This window comes from Planococcus citri, chromosome 1 (assembly GCF_950023065.1).
Source record: "Planococcus citri chromosome 1, ihPlaCitr1.1, whole genome shotgun sequence".
NCBI lineage: Eukaryota > Metazoa > Arthropoda > Insecta > Hemiptera > Pseudococcidae > Planococcus > Planococcus citri.
In genome coordinates this window covers 45,409,383-45,423,202 of record NC_088677.1, presented here as the reverse complement: position 1 = coordinate 45,423,202, position 13,820 = coordinate 45,409,383, and the positions used below count along the sequence as shown (strand labels likewise).

Genomic DNA, 13,820 nt, shown 5'->3' with positions numbered 1-13,820 from the left:
GATAATTTTGAGGCGTTTTCTGCTGCTATTTTTTTAACGCATCTTTCAAACTTACGCCAAAATTTATAGGTACTTGTAAGCTTGTTTGAAAAAAATTAAGTAGGTAATCAATTCCTTCAGATCTGGAATAAGTATAGAAATGCAGCATATTTAGGTATATTTTTCTGTTCATATCGATAACTAGGACACCCTGTATATATACGACATGCCATCTCAGGATTACCAATTCTCGCAGGAACAATTCAAACTCAAATGACGTAGGCTAGTTGAAACTGACGTTGCACATATCTAAGAAGGATTTTTACGCTTGACAAGCCGAGTACCCTAAGGGATGGCAAAAGTATATGTCGTTGCTATTGAAAAGACATACTCGCGTAATTACCTTATGTGTGCCGTTGCCATTCACAAATTGATTTGATTTTGTTTTGAAACTGAAAGGTACTCGAGAGATTTTTTGTTCTATGTGAAGCGATGTTTCAAAGGAATAACCTCTCATCTTCGCCTGCGTACTCTACACGAGCAAATAAAAACAATATGAAATTGGTGGTATTAGCGAAACCTCTTGATTGGTTAATTTGGAAAATTAACGATGTTCGCGAATTGACTAATTAATCGATCTTTGATGTTCTGTGTATTTTCTCTCTTTGATTTTCGTAAATTCTCAACGAAAAATTCAGATGCGAGTTCGATTTTCAAAAAGAAACTCGATTTGATTTCGTTGATTCTCAGAAAATCGGATTGTATTCATTATTTATGTGAGATGTGAAATACCACGAAATGAAATGGGTGATTTTGTATAACGTGGAGAAAGGAGACTCGTCTTATTCCTTTTGTCAATTTGCAACATTTTTTTGTTACAATTTTACATGCAAAAAAATTTTTAATTATGTTTGTTTTTCTGTTTTTGCTCGGGCATTCAGCTTTGTGGAACGTTTTGAGCTACCAACTCTTGAGCGAATAATTGATCGATATGTTCTTAATTTCTCACCAATACAATAAATCAATGAACATATTCCTCCCCCTTGAAAATATTTCTGAGGACTGTTCAATGAGGAAAAAGTTGGATTTCTCTCCAAAATGAAGAGCTGTAATATTTTTCAAGTTTGGTTTTCAGTTTTTAAAAATTTATTGGAAATTGAGGTTAAAAAGTGAAGTAGGTGCATATATTTCTCAAGTTGAACAAAATAATATATATTGCTTAAATGCTTACTAAGCCTTGTGTCTTAGATTCGCCACTGATCCATTTTTACAATTCTCAAAGTATTGCCATTGCTGATACATTATGCAGTAGATTTTAAAAAATGTACCATATGTTCAAATTTGACGCGTAAAACTGAATGATATACTCCCAATATTTAATTACTTGTATGTAATTTACGTACAGTAGTATGTGAAAATTAAGCAGTATACGTACAAATAGATGCCGAAAGGTTATTATTATGATGTTGTAATAAGTAATGCAGAACAAAAATGGCGCAAATATAATCGTGTATGTGTTTAGGTTTAAAATTATTAGTACGAGAAGGGTGTGACACATCTGTCTTAATAGGGAAAAAAAGCGATCGAAATTTTAAAACCAGAATTGTCTAACTCTAAAAAAACCGGTTCACTAGTATACTTACTTACTAAAATTCTCGCTTTAGATTCTTTTCGCCGATGGTACACATTTATACTCGTATGTATTAGACTTATCCGATATATGGATGTAAACATGTACGTAGTTTTGCATCTCCTATGAGGCAGGCGGTCTATTTGACTAAACATCGCATCTTGAAAACGATTGATGTGTTGTTTTTTTTTACGAATACGTACCTATACGTGTTCGCGTTCTTTTGTGTTGTAAAATATAATGAACGTTAATTATGACGAGAAAAGAAATCCTAGTCCTGTGAAAAGAAAAACGATTCTCATACGCGATTGCTACATTATTACTATAATATGCTTAATATACGTAATTCAATAAAGGCACTGAAGGCAGGTACTATAGGTACACCAAGATGACATTCGAGCTAATAAATTGCCTTCTTGTCTGTTTTGCGAACATCTATCGCGTCGTGTAAATCAATTAAGATGAAGATACCTTCATGCTATGATTTTCTTGTTTTTGCGCGCCGTAGAATACGTGTATAATGATTTGTGACGTAAATGATGAACTAGTGTAGTGTGGGAGGATACTGTCTGTGCTCTGTGCCTGTGGATAAAACGTACAAAAAAAATTAGCGATTGTCGAGTAATCGTAATGAAGATATATGATGTGGATGGCTGCCCCAAGTTCTCAGGTCACATGAAGTAATTTTGATTTGAATTGAATACATTTATGTATACCTATACCTATACCTGCGTCAAGATTTCCGCCAGTTGCCTTCATACGATACGTATATGTATGTACTGGGGTTGTTTTTTTCTCTCTGAGTTGTAAGCTAATTGTTTTCAATTTTCTTGGGTCTTTTAGATGTATTTGCTGCATAGTGCTCCAAGAATGTGAAAATGAAAAATATTTTGCTGGGTTCGATTTTTTTTTTCGTTCTTGAATAACTCAATGAATGGCCTATACTCGTAAAATAGTTATACCTCGTTTTCAAGAATACAGTGTAACACCTAATCATACTTACCTAGGTATTCAAATTTTTCTCTAAAGCATGGCTGAAAAAAAACCAAACGAACGACATCTCGTAATATCAATTCTCCATTTGATTTGTAGTTTTGTACGTGGAGCAAAAAAAGGACAAAAAAAAGAAAATGAGAAACGCACTACGAGCGAATGGAATGAATTTTTGATATTTTTTTTATCGAATGTCGAAGAAAATAGATAGGTACTCGAATTCTGTGTTTTTCTTCGCGTTGAGAAATTCAATACGAAAATTATCAAGTTTTTTTCTATTGATCCACTGGTACTGCTTTCTTTTGAAGTTTTAACGAGAAGGTACGGACAGCTGTTTTTCTCTCTTTTCAAATGGACTCGACTCCAGTTAAAAAGTAATTTCTTTACGTCTGAAATCGCGATCATTAACCAGATACGTACAAAGATCTTTAGCTGTTTCTAAGTAAGAAAATTTAATGATAGAATATCTTCCTATTGGGTATTTATTTTACTTGGAGCTTTATGCGAACGTTGGCGTCATTCGATAAGTCAGCGTCATCGACGAAACTAATTTCTTTTTTGATACTTCGTTGCTTGGAAATTGATGAAGAAATTAACGTAAATTATATGGCGGTAGCGAAATATACAAATACCTACGAGAAAAGTTGTCATACTCGTAGTTGGGGGTTTCGTTAACGATGATTTTTTGCGAATTCATTTCAAATAAATGAATAAATGAGAAATATAGAGGAAAGCCATCTTTTTAACCACTTGTTGACTTTGCGATTACTCGAAACCCGAGAAAATTAATTTTTTAATTGTGTATTCGTCTTCGAGTCGTCCACGATGGTGGTAATTCGGTGAAGGATTTCTTTTTTCTTTACTTATGATTCGTCACGAAGGAAAAAAAAACAAACGCGAAAAAAAATTGAGGAAAACGGTAATTTCTCTTTTCCTAATTAAAAACACTTTTTGCATTTACTTAGTTAATTTGTTGGTAAAATTCGAAGGGAAAAATAACACTTGATAATTATCGTGTTACAATATTGTAATCAAAGAAAATTTCTAAATGAAGCGTGAATAAATTCGTGCCAATTTAGAAGGTACATAGCTTAGCCATGATATGTACCTATAGATGCATGTTATGTGCATATATGAGTAGGTATTTTGTTATGAACTTATCAGCTATTTTATCCTACGTTGAAAAATTTTTATTAGATTTATGTGAGTGTGTGTGCAATGTTGAAAAATACCTATCAAAAGAGGGAAGAATAATTTTATTTCATATCTATCCTACCTAGTATGTGTATTTTCAATATTCTTACTGGTATGTATAGGTCGCTCATTGTCACGAGGTGGGATTTTCTTCGGAAAAGTTGAATTTTTCATCATGCAAGGAATATAATACGGGGATTCGATTTTGATTATATTAGAAAACCCGAGGCGTTGACATTTTTGCAATTTTAAGCATACCTGACTGAAGGCATAGCAATTAAAAGACAAAATGTGTAGGTATATATTTTGCGGATTTTAAATCGTTGCACTATTATTAAAAATTGCGCTTTTGGCCAAATTAGAATGAATTTCGGTGTACAACACAAAGTTTGATTTGTTTTGATTAGATTTTTTACTGAAAATTGATTTTGAAAAAAGGGAGGTGTGAAAGTTTGTTGAAAAGGCTACTTTTCGGTAACTCAGTCACTTAATTTTATCCTACGGAATTTCTGTTCAAAAATTTTAATTGAATTTCCTGTCACACTTGAATTGCACAAACAATCGCGCTTAGAGGCAAAGCTTCACTTGAGGGCATTTTTTTTTTTCAAATTCGGATCTAAAGATACACTTTTTTGTACTCATATGGAAAGCAATTGAAATACAATCTAGAGAGGAAATTCCTAAACTTTTTCCACAGCTACGTTGAGATCGGGTCTTTAAATGTAATTGTACCTGAAATGTGTATTTTTAGAGTAATGACTTCTTCTTTGACTTTTTACCTGTTTATGCAATTCGTGGATTATTTTTGAAAATACAGTATCAATTTTATGAAGGGTTGGAAATCTCTGAATTTGTTTTTGGAATTTGTCTTATGGGTTCTCATTCTATGGCGAAAAAGTGAGTAAAATTACTGACATGCCTGAGTGATCGATAGGCTCCTTTTTCCTTTACAGGCGAATCTTTGGAGGAGAGTAAAAATTCCCTTGGATCAAAATTTTTTCCAAAATGTTCTGGGGGAGAGGTTTTTTTTAGCATTTTTTTCTCCCTAATTTTTTTATTTTTATCATTTTGTTTAATGTTTAGGTTAGGTTGGTATGTTGGTAAAAATAATCATTTCGACTCTTCCCTGTCCATAATTTTTACAAATCTTTAAAAATTCATATGCCGAATATACTGATTATGACGTTTCGAAAAAGACTGATGAAAATCGAGTGATAATTTAATCAAAGTTGATTTTTTGTTTTGAAAAAATCGATATGTTTCGAGTGTCGAGTACACGTTTCGTTTTCAACTGACACCCTTTCAAGTTGCGATGTATCCTTGGCGCGTGTATGGTATGGTGTATGTGAAGTCTTCAATCTGCGAAGTGTATTTGACATGTTGTGCTGCCGAAGACGTTCGGTTGGGCTGATTTTGCAATGCTGACAAATGCCTACGTATTGTGAAGACATTTATCAGCGTTTTCCTGTGGGTCATTAAACGTGAGAATATTCTTAAGGGACGCGAAACAACAACGACGCGAAAGTCAGAAATGTTTTTATCGCGTAGACGCCTAGGATCGATTATCATTCGACAACAAAAAACGTGTAGGCGTTGAGGTATACGTATGTATGTATACGTAAGTTGTACTTGTACGTGTACTTTTGTGTATATAAAGCTACTCTACGAGGTAACGTTTTTCAAGACGAAGCTCAAGCTCAAGCTACGTAAATAAGAGAAAGAAAAGCATACCTATACCTACTACTTGTATGCTGCGCTGCTGCGGAGAAATTAAGCACGGCTTTTTAGTAATTGGAGTACTCCTACGGTTTATGGTTTTAAAGATTCCCCGAAGGATAATCTGAAAGTTGTATGTACTCGGATGTGTGAACGTGCGGAGCTAAATAACGACGAGGAGTTGGTTTCGTGCGAAAGAATCATATTTTTACGGCGGATTTACCAACCAACAAGAAAATACGGTTTTGCGAAGGTTGTACGCGTGTGATTTCTATCATATCGAAATGGCGATGGCCGAGCCAGTGTTTTGGAAATTGAATAATATTTTTAGAGATTATGTAATCGCTATGTGTGTATGTGTAGTGTGTAGTGTGTACCTTAGCGTTGCGCTAGAGGTGATTGAACACGTGTGTATCGAAAATGCTGCTGGTTTTGATGCGATAACAACTGAGATACGTGCATGGTCGTCAGCGTAAAAAAGAGATTTTTTTGGTTTGCGAAAAATAGTTACTTGTGTCCGATGTCGTAGAAAGTTCAACGTGTGTGAGAATCGAATAAGGTGTTAATTTTAACGCTGATGAATTAGGTATTTATCTAAAAAAGAGATACCAGCGAGAAGAAAATTTAAGCTGACGAGCGAGTAATACGGTTCAATACAAGTGTTTTGTTTTCTTTTTGAGTGGAAAAACACAGAAGCTGTTCAGCGCAGGATTATACTAATAATATTTCTGTGTACCAGGTTGCTAAAATACGAGAAACAGCACGTAGGTAAAATAGGGTATTCTACACGTCATGTGGGTGGCTGTTGGTACGAGACTACGAGTACAAAGTGCAGCTGAAATGGTTGAACGCTTCAAGATATTTCAGATACCTACCTAATTTGTTTGGTAAATTGTGTAAATGGAAAGACCGCTTTTGAAATATGCAGCAAACTACATACGAAGTGACCTCCATAAATTTCAAATTTTTTTTCGACGTTATTTATCCATTTTTCTACACACACACATAGCCCCATAGAGTGTCCTGCTGACGAGTAATCAACTAAAAATTTGGACATAACTAGGTACCTCTATAATCTATATCTACCGCTAAAAGCATTTTTTGAAAGTATGCTGCCTACCTCAAAAACCGAAGAAACACCTGATTTTAAATAGGAATTAAAGTCCTAGTGAATATTTAATCGTGGAAGTGGGTAGAACATCATCAGTGAGCGAAATTTGAACAAGTAAAATGATTTTTTGCTCAACTTGCAAATTCAAAAGTTTGCGAATACATTTCGAAAAAACATCGTTATTTAGAAAATGATAGCAAAACACTGATATCGTGGTATACGAAGGAGGAATATGAACAAATGAAATGTACGTATGGCAACTTCTGCGTACGACAGAAATTTAACAGCTCAGATCATTCGATTTTTTATTTGTTGACTTACTCTTCCTTCGGACTCTGTTTACTATTACATAGGGTACCCACTGCCCAGTCCTTTTGAGAATAACAAAAAATCAAGGAAATTAAACCCTTCTGAAAAAGTCTGGTAAATGCCAGGTGATTTTTTCTATTTTCTTTCCAAAATCAGGGAATTACGCTAATTTTGCTCCCCGACACAGAAGAAGAAGTGTTGTCAAATGCCATAGAATGCTGAAACTCCACGTTTCTTCAATTTTCGAACATTTTTGTCATTATCTTGACTTTTCAAGTTCCAAAACTGGATGAGAAGTTTGTGCTCCTAAATTTGTGCAGTCCAAGGTTTACACTAAAATTTGCGATTTACTACGTAGTTTTCAACCCTTCAGTTGAAACCTATAAGAGCGGTGTTACATTTTGACGGCACTGGCCTAAGTCGATGCATTATCTCAAAAATTTTGTTTCCAGAACTAAAGCATTTTTTTCCAAAACTGGTTGCGTAGGGCTAGAGAGAAAAAATCTCATTTCTTCGAAAATGCCTTTTTTGAGGACCTTTATCATATCTCCCTCCCTCCCCCCCCCCAGGACACCTCGTGGCTATCAATTTTTTGCGTGACATTCAACTCGAAATGAAGTTCTTCGCAGAATTTGCTCAAAATCTCTTCAATTCAATATGTTTTTGCGATTCACCCTTCAAACGTGTCAAGGCTTCCCTAGAGAACATGTGTTAGTGAAAAATGTTCATTTTGAGAACCTCATTTTTTATTTTTTTAAATGTAACCGACCTATCCCTCTCTACAGCGCAATAAACAATTTTTCAAAATACCCTATAATAAGGTATGCTCGGAAAATCTTTTCTCCCTGAATCGGTTTAACACATTTTTCCGATGACTTTTCCTCAAATAACTGCAGTTACTTACAGCTCGTTTTTTTAATCATTTTTTTTTGAAGTGAAACGATTCAGCTATGGAGGCTTAAATTCGAAATTTTTGAATGAGAGCCACCCTGCACCCTCTCACTCGATCCTAGCTTCGCAAACTTTCAGCAAAAGTCTGTCGACTAATTGATGAAATTCGCCAGCTGATTGTGCAGTTTATATGTATTATTTTGAAAGATCTGTAAAATTTCAAAAATTGGTCTGGAAAAAAGGAAGAAATCGGGGTACAATTATTTTTTTGAGAGACTTCTTGCGATGTTTTTGGTCACTTGAAAGCACTCGAGTTATTTTCTACTTATTCCTTAAAATTAAGTGCGTGACTTACTCACTTGGAGTTGGACTTAGCTAAACTAGCCTATTTGTTGCTTATGTTTCAGGCATCCGTTGCATTATTCGATATGCTGGAATATTACGAATCAGCAACGCATCTGAATATATCATCGAATCACGAAATCGGTGTCAGAGGATGGCAAGCTTGCGCCCGAATGATAAAAAAAGTACGTCGACTTTATTATTGCGCTCTAGTTGACATACCATTCGTATGTAGTGTCTGTGTACGTAGTACTCGTACTGCATGCTACGTACGTTATGTATACATTACATTACATAGATTTGTACCTTTACCTACGCACTCTTTATGTACCTACGATCGGTATTTTTTTTACCGTTCTTTGCTATTTTTATAATTGAAGTAATTACCTACGTTCAAAACGATGTTGTAATAGCGTGACTTGGGTTTCACGTTTACCACGAGACTATATGACGACGACGACGACGATGCGAAGTATTTAAAAAAGTGGAAGGTTTACGTTAGTAAAGCGATTAATATTCTGGTAATTGTTTGGCGATGGATTAAACTACAGCTTGGGATAGCGAGGCGTTTCTTTGCTCGTCTTATTACCGGATGTTCCGTTCGGATGGGTTTATAACGAAGCCGATATGACGAGGTTTATAAGCTTTGATTTATAAATGTATCGTAATTATTACTATGGGTACGCTCGCGTTAGCAAAATCTCGCACCTAAGCCAGGGTTTGCATGGATTTTCCCGCCAACTGCTAAAACCAGTTAGGGTAGAGTTCAGTACATATTTCGCGCGAACTGTGTTATTTTCTATAGCTAATATGATTTATGAAACATTCGAAGGATGTTTATTTATCTGGATTTAGATTTGGATTGGGAATATATGTATTAGTCCAAATATCGTACTTTTTGTAGTCTACAGGGTGTTTCAGAAAAAAATATGCTTTGCATGGTGAATTATCAGCTCGAGACGAATCTCAGTTGTATTCGAAAAAGTTTTGTTGTCTGGTTTAAATCATTTGGGAAACTACTTAGCAAAGAGATGTCTATATTTATTTGTGAGGTATATGTCTGAGAAATTTATTTGGCTCGTGTCAAGGCAATATTCAAATTTCAATCCGACGCAGGAGTGATTAGAAAAGATGAGCGCTGATTCCGCTGATATTACATAGAATGAAACTTCGTTGTATGAGAAGGGATGATTCGTATGCTGGATTCGAATTTTCATTAGGTTTTAGAAAAATTGTAATAAAAAAATCAAAATGAAATTCAGCACCTAACGAATGCGGATTTATCCTTTTTGTGACCTTTTTGATCGATTTTAAAACATATTTTTAAAATATGTACTTATACGTTCCTATTGAGGTCAACATTTTCTCAAAAATCAAAAAAGTGGAATTTAAACCCCAAAATGTTGTTCATTAGTATGTATATTTTTGGACGTTTTTCTATTTTTCTTAGGCCAGGCCAAACATCCTTCTGTCTGTTGGAGTAGAGTAGGTACTTAACTACTTACCTTAAGGTATAATGCAATTTCACTACTACCTACTAGGAATAAGTAATAAAATTATTCTTCTTTCGTAAAATTGAATCACACTCGTTGCCTTGTGCATAAGGCAACGAGAATTCAAATTATAAGTGAAAAAGCCGCGAACGTTGGGTTGGGTTGCTCAAAAATCTACTGAAGTCAAGATTTTTTTGTACGAGTAAAAGTAACTCATTAAATAACTCCGTTCTTTAATGTATTGAAATTATAATTTTTCTTTGAAAAGTTACTTCGGATTTTTTACTCAAGTCGAAGGGCAGGGAAATGTTGCCATCATTGAAAAGTGATAATTTTCCAGAGAAGAAATCGAGAGTTGAAATTTTTGTTGGGCGCGTTCCGAGTAAGGAAAATAAAACAGCCGTTGATTTTTTTTTCTTTTTCAAGATGAAATAATAATAAAATGTCAATTTGAACGCGAGGATGTTAATTCATAAGCATTATTTCGCATGGCTGAACTTTTTCCAACTAATCTAAATCATTCGCACAGATTATAAAAATTGCACGCTCGTTGGATGTGAGGATTTAAAAATTATACGTCACAACTGAACGATTTTTAAAATAATTTTACCTTCTCAACTCTTTGGTTTTATGTATTTGGAAATCTCCAATCCAAGTTTTCGTAGATTTAACATCAATAAACGCTCCCAAGTGAAGATTAAATTATCAGATGTCTTATAAATCCATCATTTTGTAGCACGAAACGTGTACTTAGGTTATGTGAAAACGAAAAAAAGAGCCTTCTTTGTCAAAATAATACATCGTCTAGTAAATAAATAGATAAATGTGGTATTTCATCTTCACGAATTTGGAACATCGTAAAAAAAAATCGATGTAGGTAGATTCCTGCCCAAAAACCTGCCAATTTTAACCCTGAAACATGAATACATTTTCATTTCGGATTTCTTCAAATCACAACGTCTCAAATAGACGTATACAAAAACTATAGATGAGAAAAAAGAACTAAACATCTTTCTGTTTTGGTGTCAGAAGAAAAAGGTAGCTGCTGAAATTATTAGTTTTCAAATTTTTCGTCGGTTGAAATTTTCCTGTTACCTAGGTATGTGATATTCTTAAATTACGAAAGAATTGCTCGAAAAGTTGAAAAGTTATTATTGAAGGATTCACAATAAAAGTTGGATGTTTCAGAGATCACTCAAAAAAATCCAAAGAATTCTTAATAAAATTTTATTTTAAAAACACACACTCACACACACACTTTCTGCTTTGCTTTTGCCTGCAATAAGAACAATTTACGCGATTAATAACTTCGAAAGTTGCGAAGAATTCAACTTGAAAAAGATAGTATTTATTACTTTCCCAGGTCTTTAAGGCAACTTTTGTTTTTTTTACTGAAAATACAAATCTTCAATATTTGAAGTAATTTTCATCTGTTTTTTAGATCTATCTTCTTAAAAAATTTAGGTACATAGTAATTTTTTTGTTATTTTTTTTCTTTGAATGATTTCCCCGTTTAAAATGTGAATCCATATTGGAAAAAAATTCGTTTCAATTTTTCTCACTCGACTATCAAACGAGTAACACAAACAAAACTCATCTTGGTGTTATTAAAAATTCGATGCATCATAATTGCTAATTTTCTGAAAATGGCCGTCATATTAATTAGAAAAATTTCATTACAAACGAATTAGCTTTCGTATAACAGTAACGACCTTGACTTTGTGCTAATGTTTTTAGCCCGAGCAAAGCATGGGTATGGGCAATTCGACCAGGACTAAGTACTTGAAACGGTAAAACAAAGCGTAGGCCAATTTTTACGAACCATTACAGATTATAAACCTCATCCGGGCTCCTTTCGCTTAAAAAATTAAACGACTTTGTCGAGTACGGATGCTAAATGCGATCCTGAGAAAGACGAAGGAGAACGGAGTAAGAAATCTTTTAAAACATTACGTCAATTACTCGTGCAATTTTTTCATCAAAAAGGAACGCTTTTCCGCTTTATTTCTTTCAAATAGTTTCTTTTGTTTCCCTCTTTTTTCTGTACCTAACCTACACAAATTCGTAATCGTTTAAATGTTTAATTTGCGAAAAGCGTTATTCGTACATTAACTCTTTACATTCGCTCAAGATATTTTTATCGTGTTTCTTATTCGCTCGTTATCCGGCCTTTGTTCTGTTTATGTAGGTACTGATGAAAAGAACGATACACACGTTAATGAATGTAGAACTCTTCACAATTCCGCATTTTGGAATTTTCTCATTTTTCATATGTATTTGTAAATCGCATGAACGTATCTTACCTGCCTACTCGTAGGTCTAGAGGTTCATATGTAGGCTTTGGGTAAATCGTTTCATTTGGCGCGTTTTCCGTTTTTCTTCGCCATGTTCCATCTCACTACGTACGTACTACACGTAGGTACAGGTACGTAGACGTACTCTTTGTATCGTTGCGAAGTACTCGAATAATCACCCTCGAATTCACCGCCGCCACTCACGTTTTGTAATTTTCAAACATTAATTCATCTCTTATCAGATGAGTCGTTATGTGATGTAATTTTGAAATCATACGTACGTAGATACCCGTTCAACGGTAATATTCATACTGTCATAAATGGCCTCACATCCGTTATCAAAACGTTCCTTCTTTATTACGAATATCACGTCGTCAATTTTTCTGTTAAAATCGATACAATTACAACGTGCGAGAGAAGAAAATTAATTCGAAAATTATATTTCTCATTTATTTTACTGAAGTCATTTTTTACGTGCTACGTGATGCAGGGTGAAACGGTTCTATTTCATTTTTTAGCGGTTGGTATTGGTCCAAAGATCGAGGAAAATAGAGGAGGTTATGTGTACATTGTACACAAACACATGTACTGTAATAAGCAAAATTGTTAAGATGTACATATATTGTATATAGGGGTAATTCTCAGAAAAAGGGTCGATTTTGATATGCATAATTTTGAAAAACGAAAATCATTTTTTTGGAAAATTTCAAGTGGGAATCATTTGTATATGTGTCCCAGATCCCTTTTCTAGTGTTGGCCTCAATTCAATCCCCCCCACTGTGGACCCCGGCCCCCCTAAAACGGCGATAATTAGAATTCGACCCTCATCGATGTGTAATATGTCGATTGACATGTTTTCAAGGTCGTAGAATTCGAATCTGGAGTTATTTTTTTTGTAGAGGTGGAGGGTGAGGCGTGGGGAGGGGGAAAATGTCAAATTTTGCTTATATTATCGTGTAATATGTCGATTTATGTTTTTCAGGCCGCAGAGTTCGAATCTGGACTTATTTTTTTGGTAGGGGTAGAGGTGGGGTGTGGGGAGGGAGAAAATGTAAAATTTTGCTTGTATTATCGTGTAATATGCCGACTAGCGCGATAAAAGTACAGCTGTCTGAAATTTGGCCAAGTCGAAGGACAAATGGGCGCTGGACAAGCCGAAGGACAATCTCAACGTTTTTTCGTTTCTAGCCTTACCTACTGGACATTATTCGATTTTTAACACGTAATAAATGTGTACTTATCATGTAGAATAACTTCCCGTGCTCAATTATTGGTTTTGGCGGGTTCATTGGCGTAAATGAAAACACCAAGCCGAAGGACACAGATTTTGCGAAATATCAAAACTTCACAGATAAGTACGATCAGAACGAGCTGTAATGTAGTTTTTAAAAAGACCGGTGCGGGGTAACATTTCTATGAGAACAGTGAACCAGTGCAGCCACTCACCAGAAAAAAATGTTGGATTGGGAAGCTACCAAAAATAATTGAAAATTGCTCGAAAATTTGCGCAAAAAGTGTGTGACAGTTTTCAAATGTGAATTGTGAGCTTCCTATAGACTTATTGCAATTGCAATTTGCACAATAAGAGACCTTCATGTTCTATGATAATGAGAATGTGTCAATTTTTCCAAAAAAAAAATGAAGTTCATGACACTTTATAACATTCATTTTCAAAAACATGATGTGTGACAGCCAAGTCGAAGGACATTTGGGGTATAAAATCAAATGTACACCAATGAAAGGAGGGTCTAAAAACCTCAATACCATGTGTGAAATGTGTGCGGGGTCATTCTTGAATGGACCAAAAAAAAAAAAAAAAATGCATGCTAAAACCGTTGAGAAATTTGCCATGTACACGAATTTTACCT

The 13,820-nt window shown here is 34.7% G+C and overlaps 1 protein-coding gene across 3 annotated transcripts in view; it reads left to right on the top strand.

The window, feature by feature from the left end:
* LOC135832260 (protein phosphatase 1 regulatory subunit 37) overlaps positions 1–13,820 on the top strand; it is a 122,816-nt gene that overhangs the window by 97,062 nt on the left and 11,934 nt on the right. For 2 of the 3 annotated variants that reach the window (XM_065345401.1, XM_065345398.1), the window contains one exon: positions 8,231–8,350. The exons of the other annotated variant lie outside the window; for it this stretch is intronic. In XM_065345401.1, coding sequence (XP_065201473.1) covers positions 8,231–8,350 — 120 coding nt within the window. The remainder of the gene's footprint in view (positions 1–8,230; positions 8,351–13,820) is intronic. 3 annotated transcript variants of the gene reach the window in all.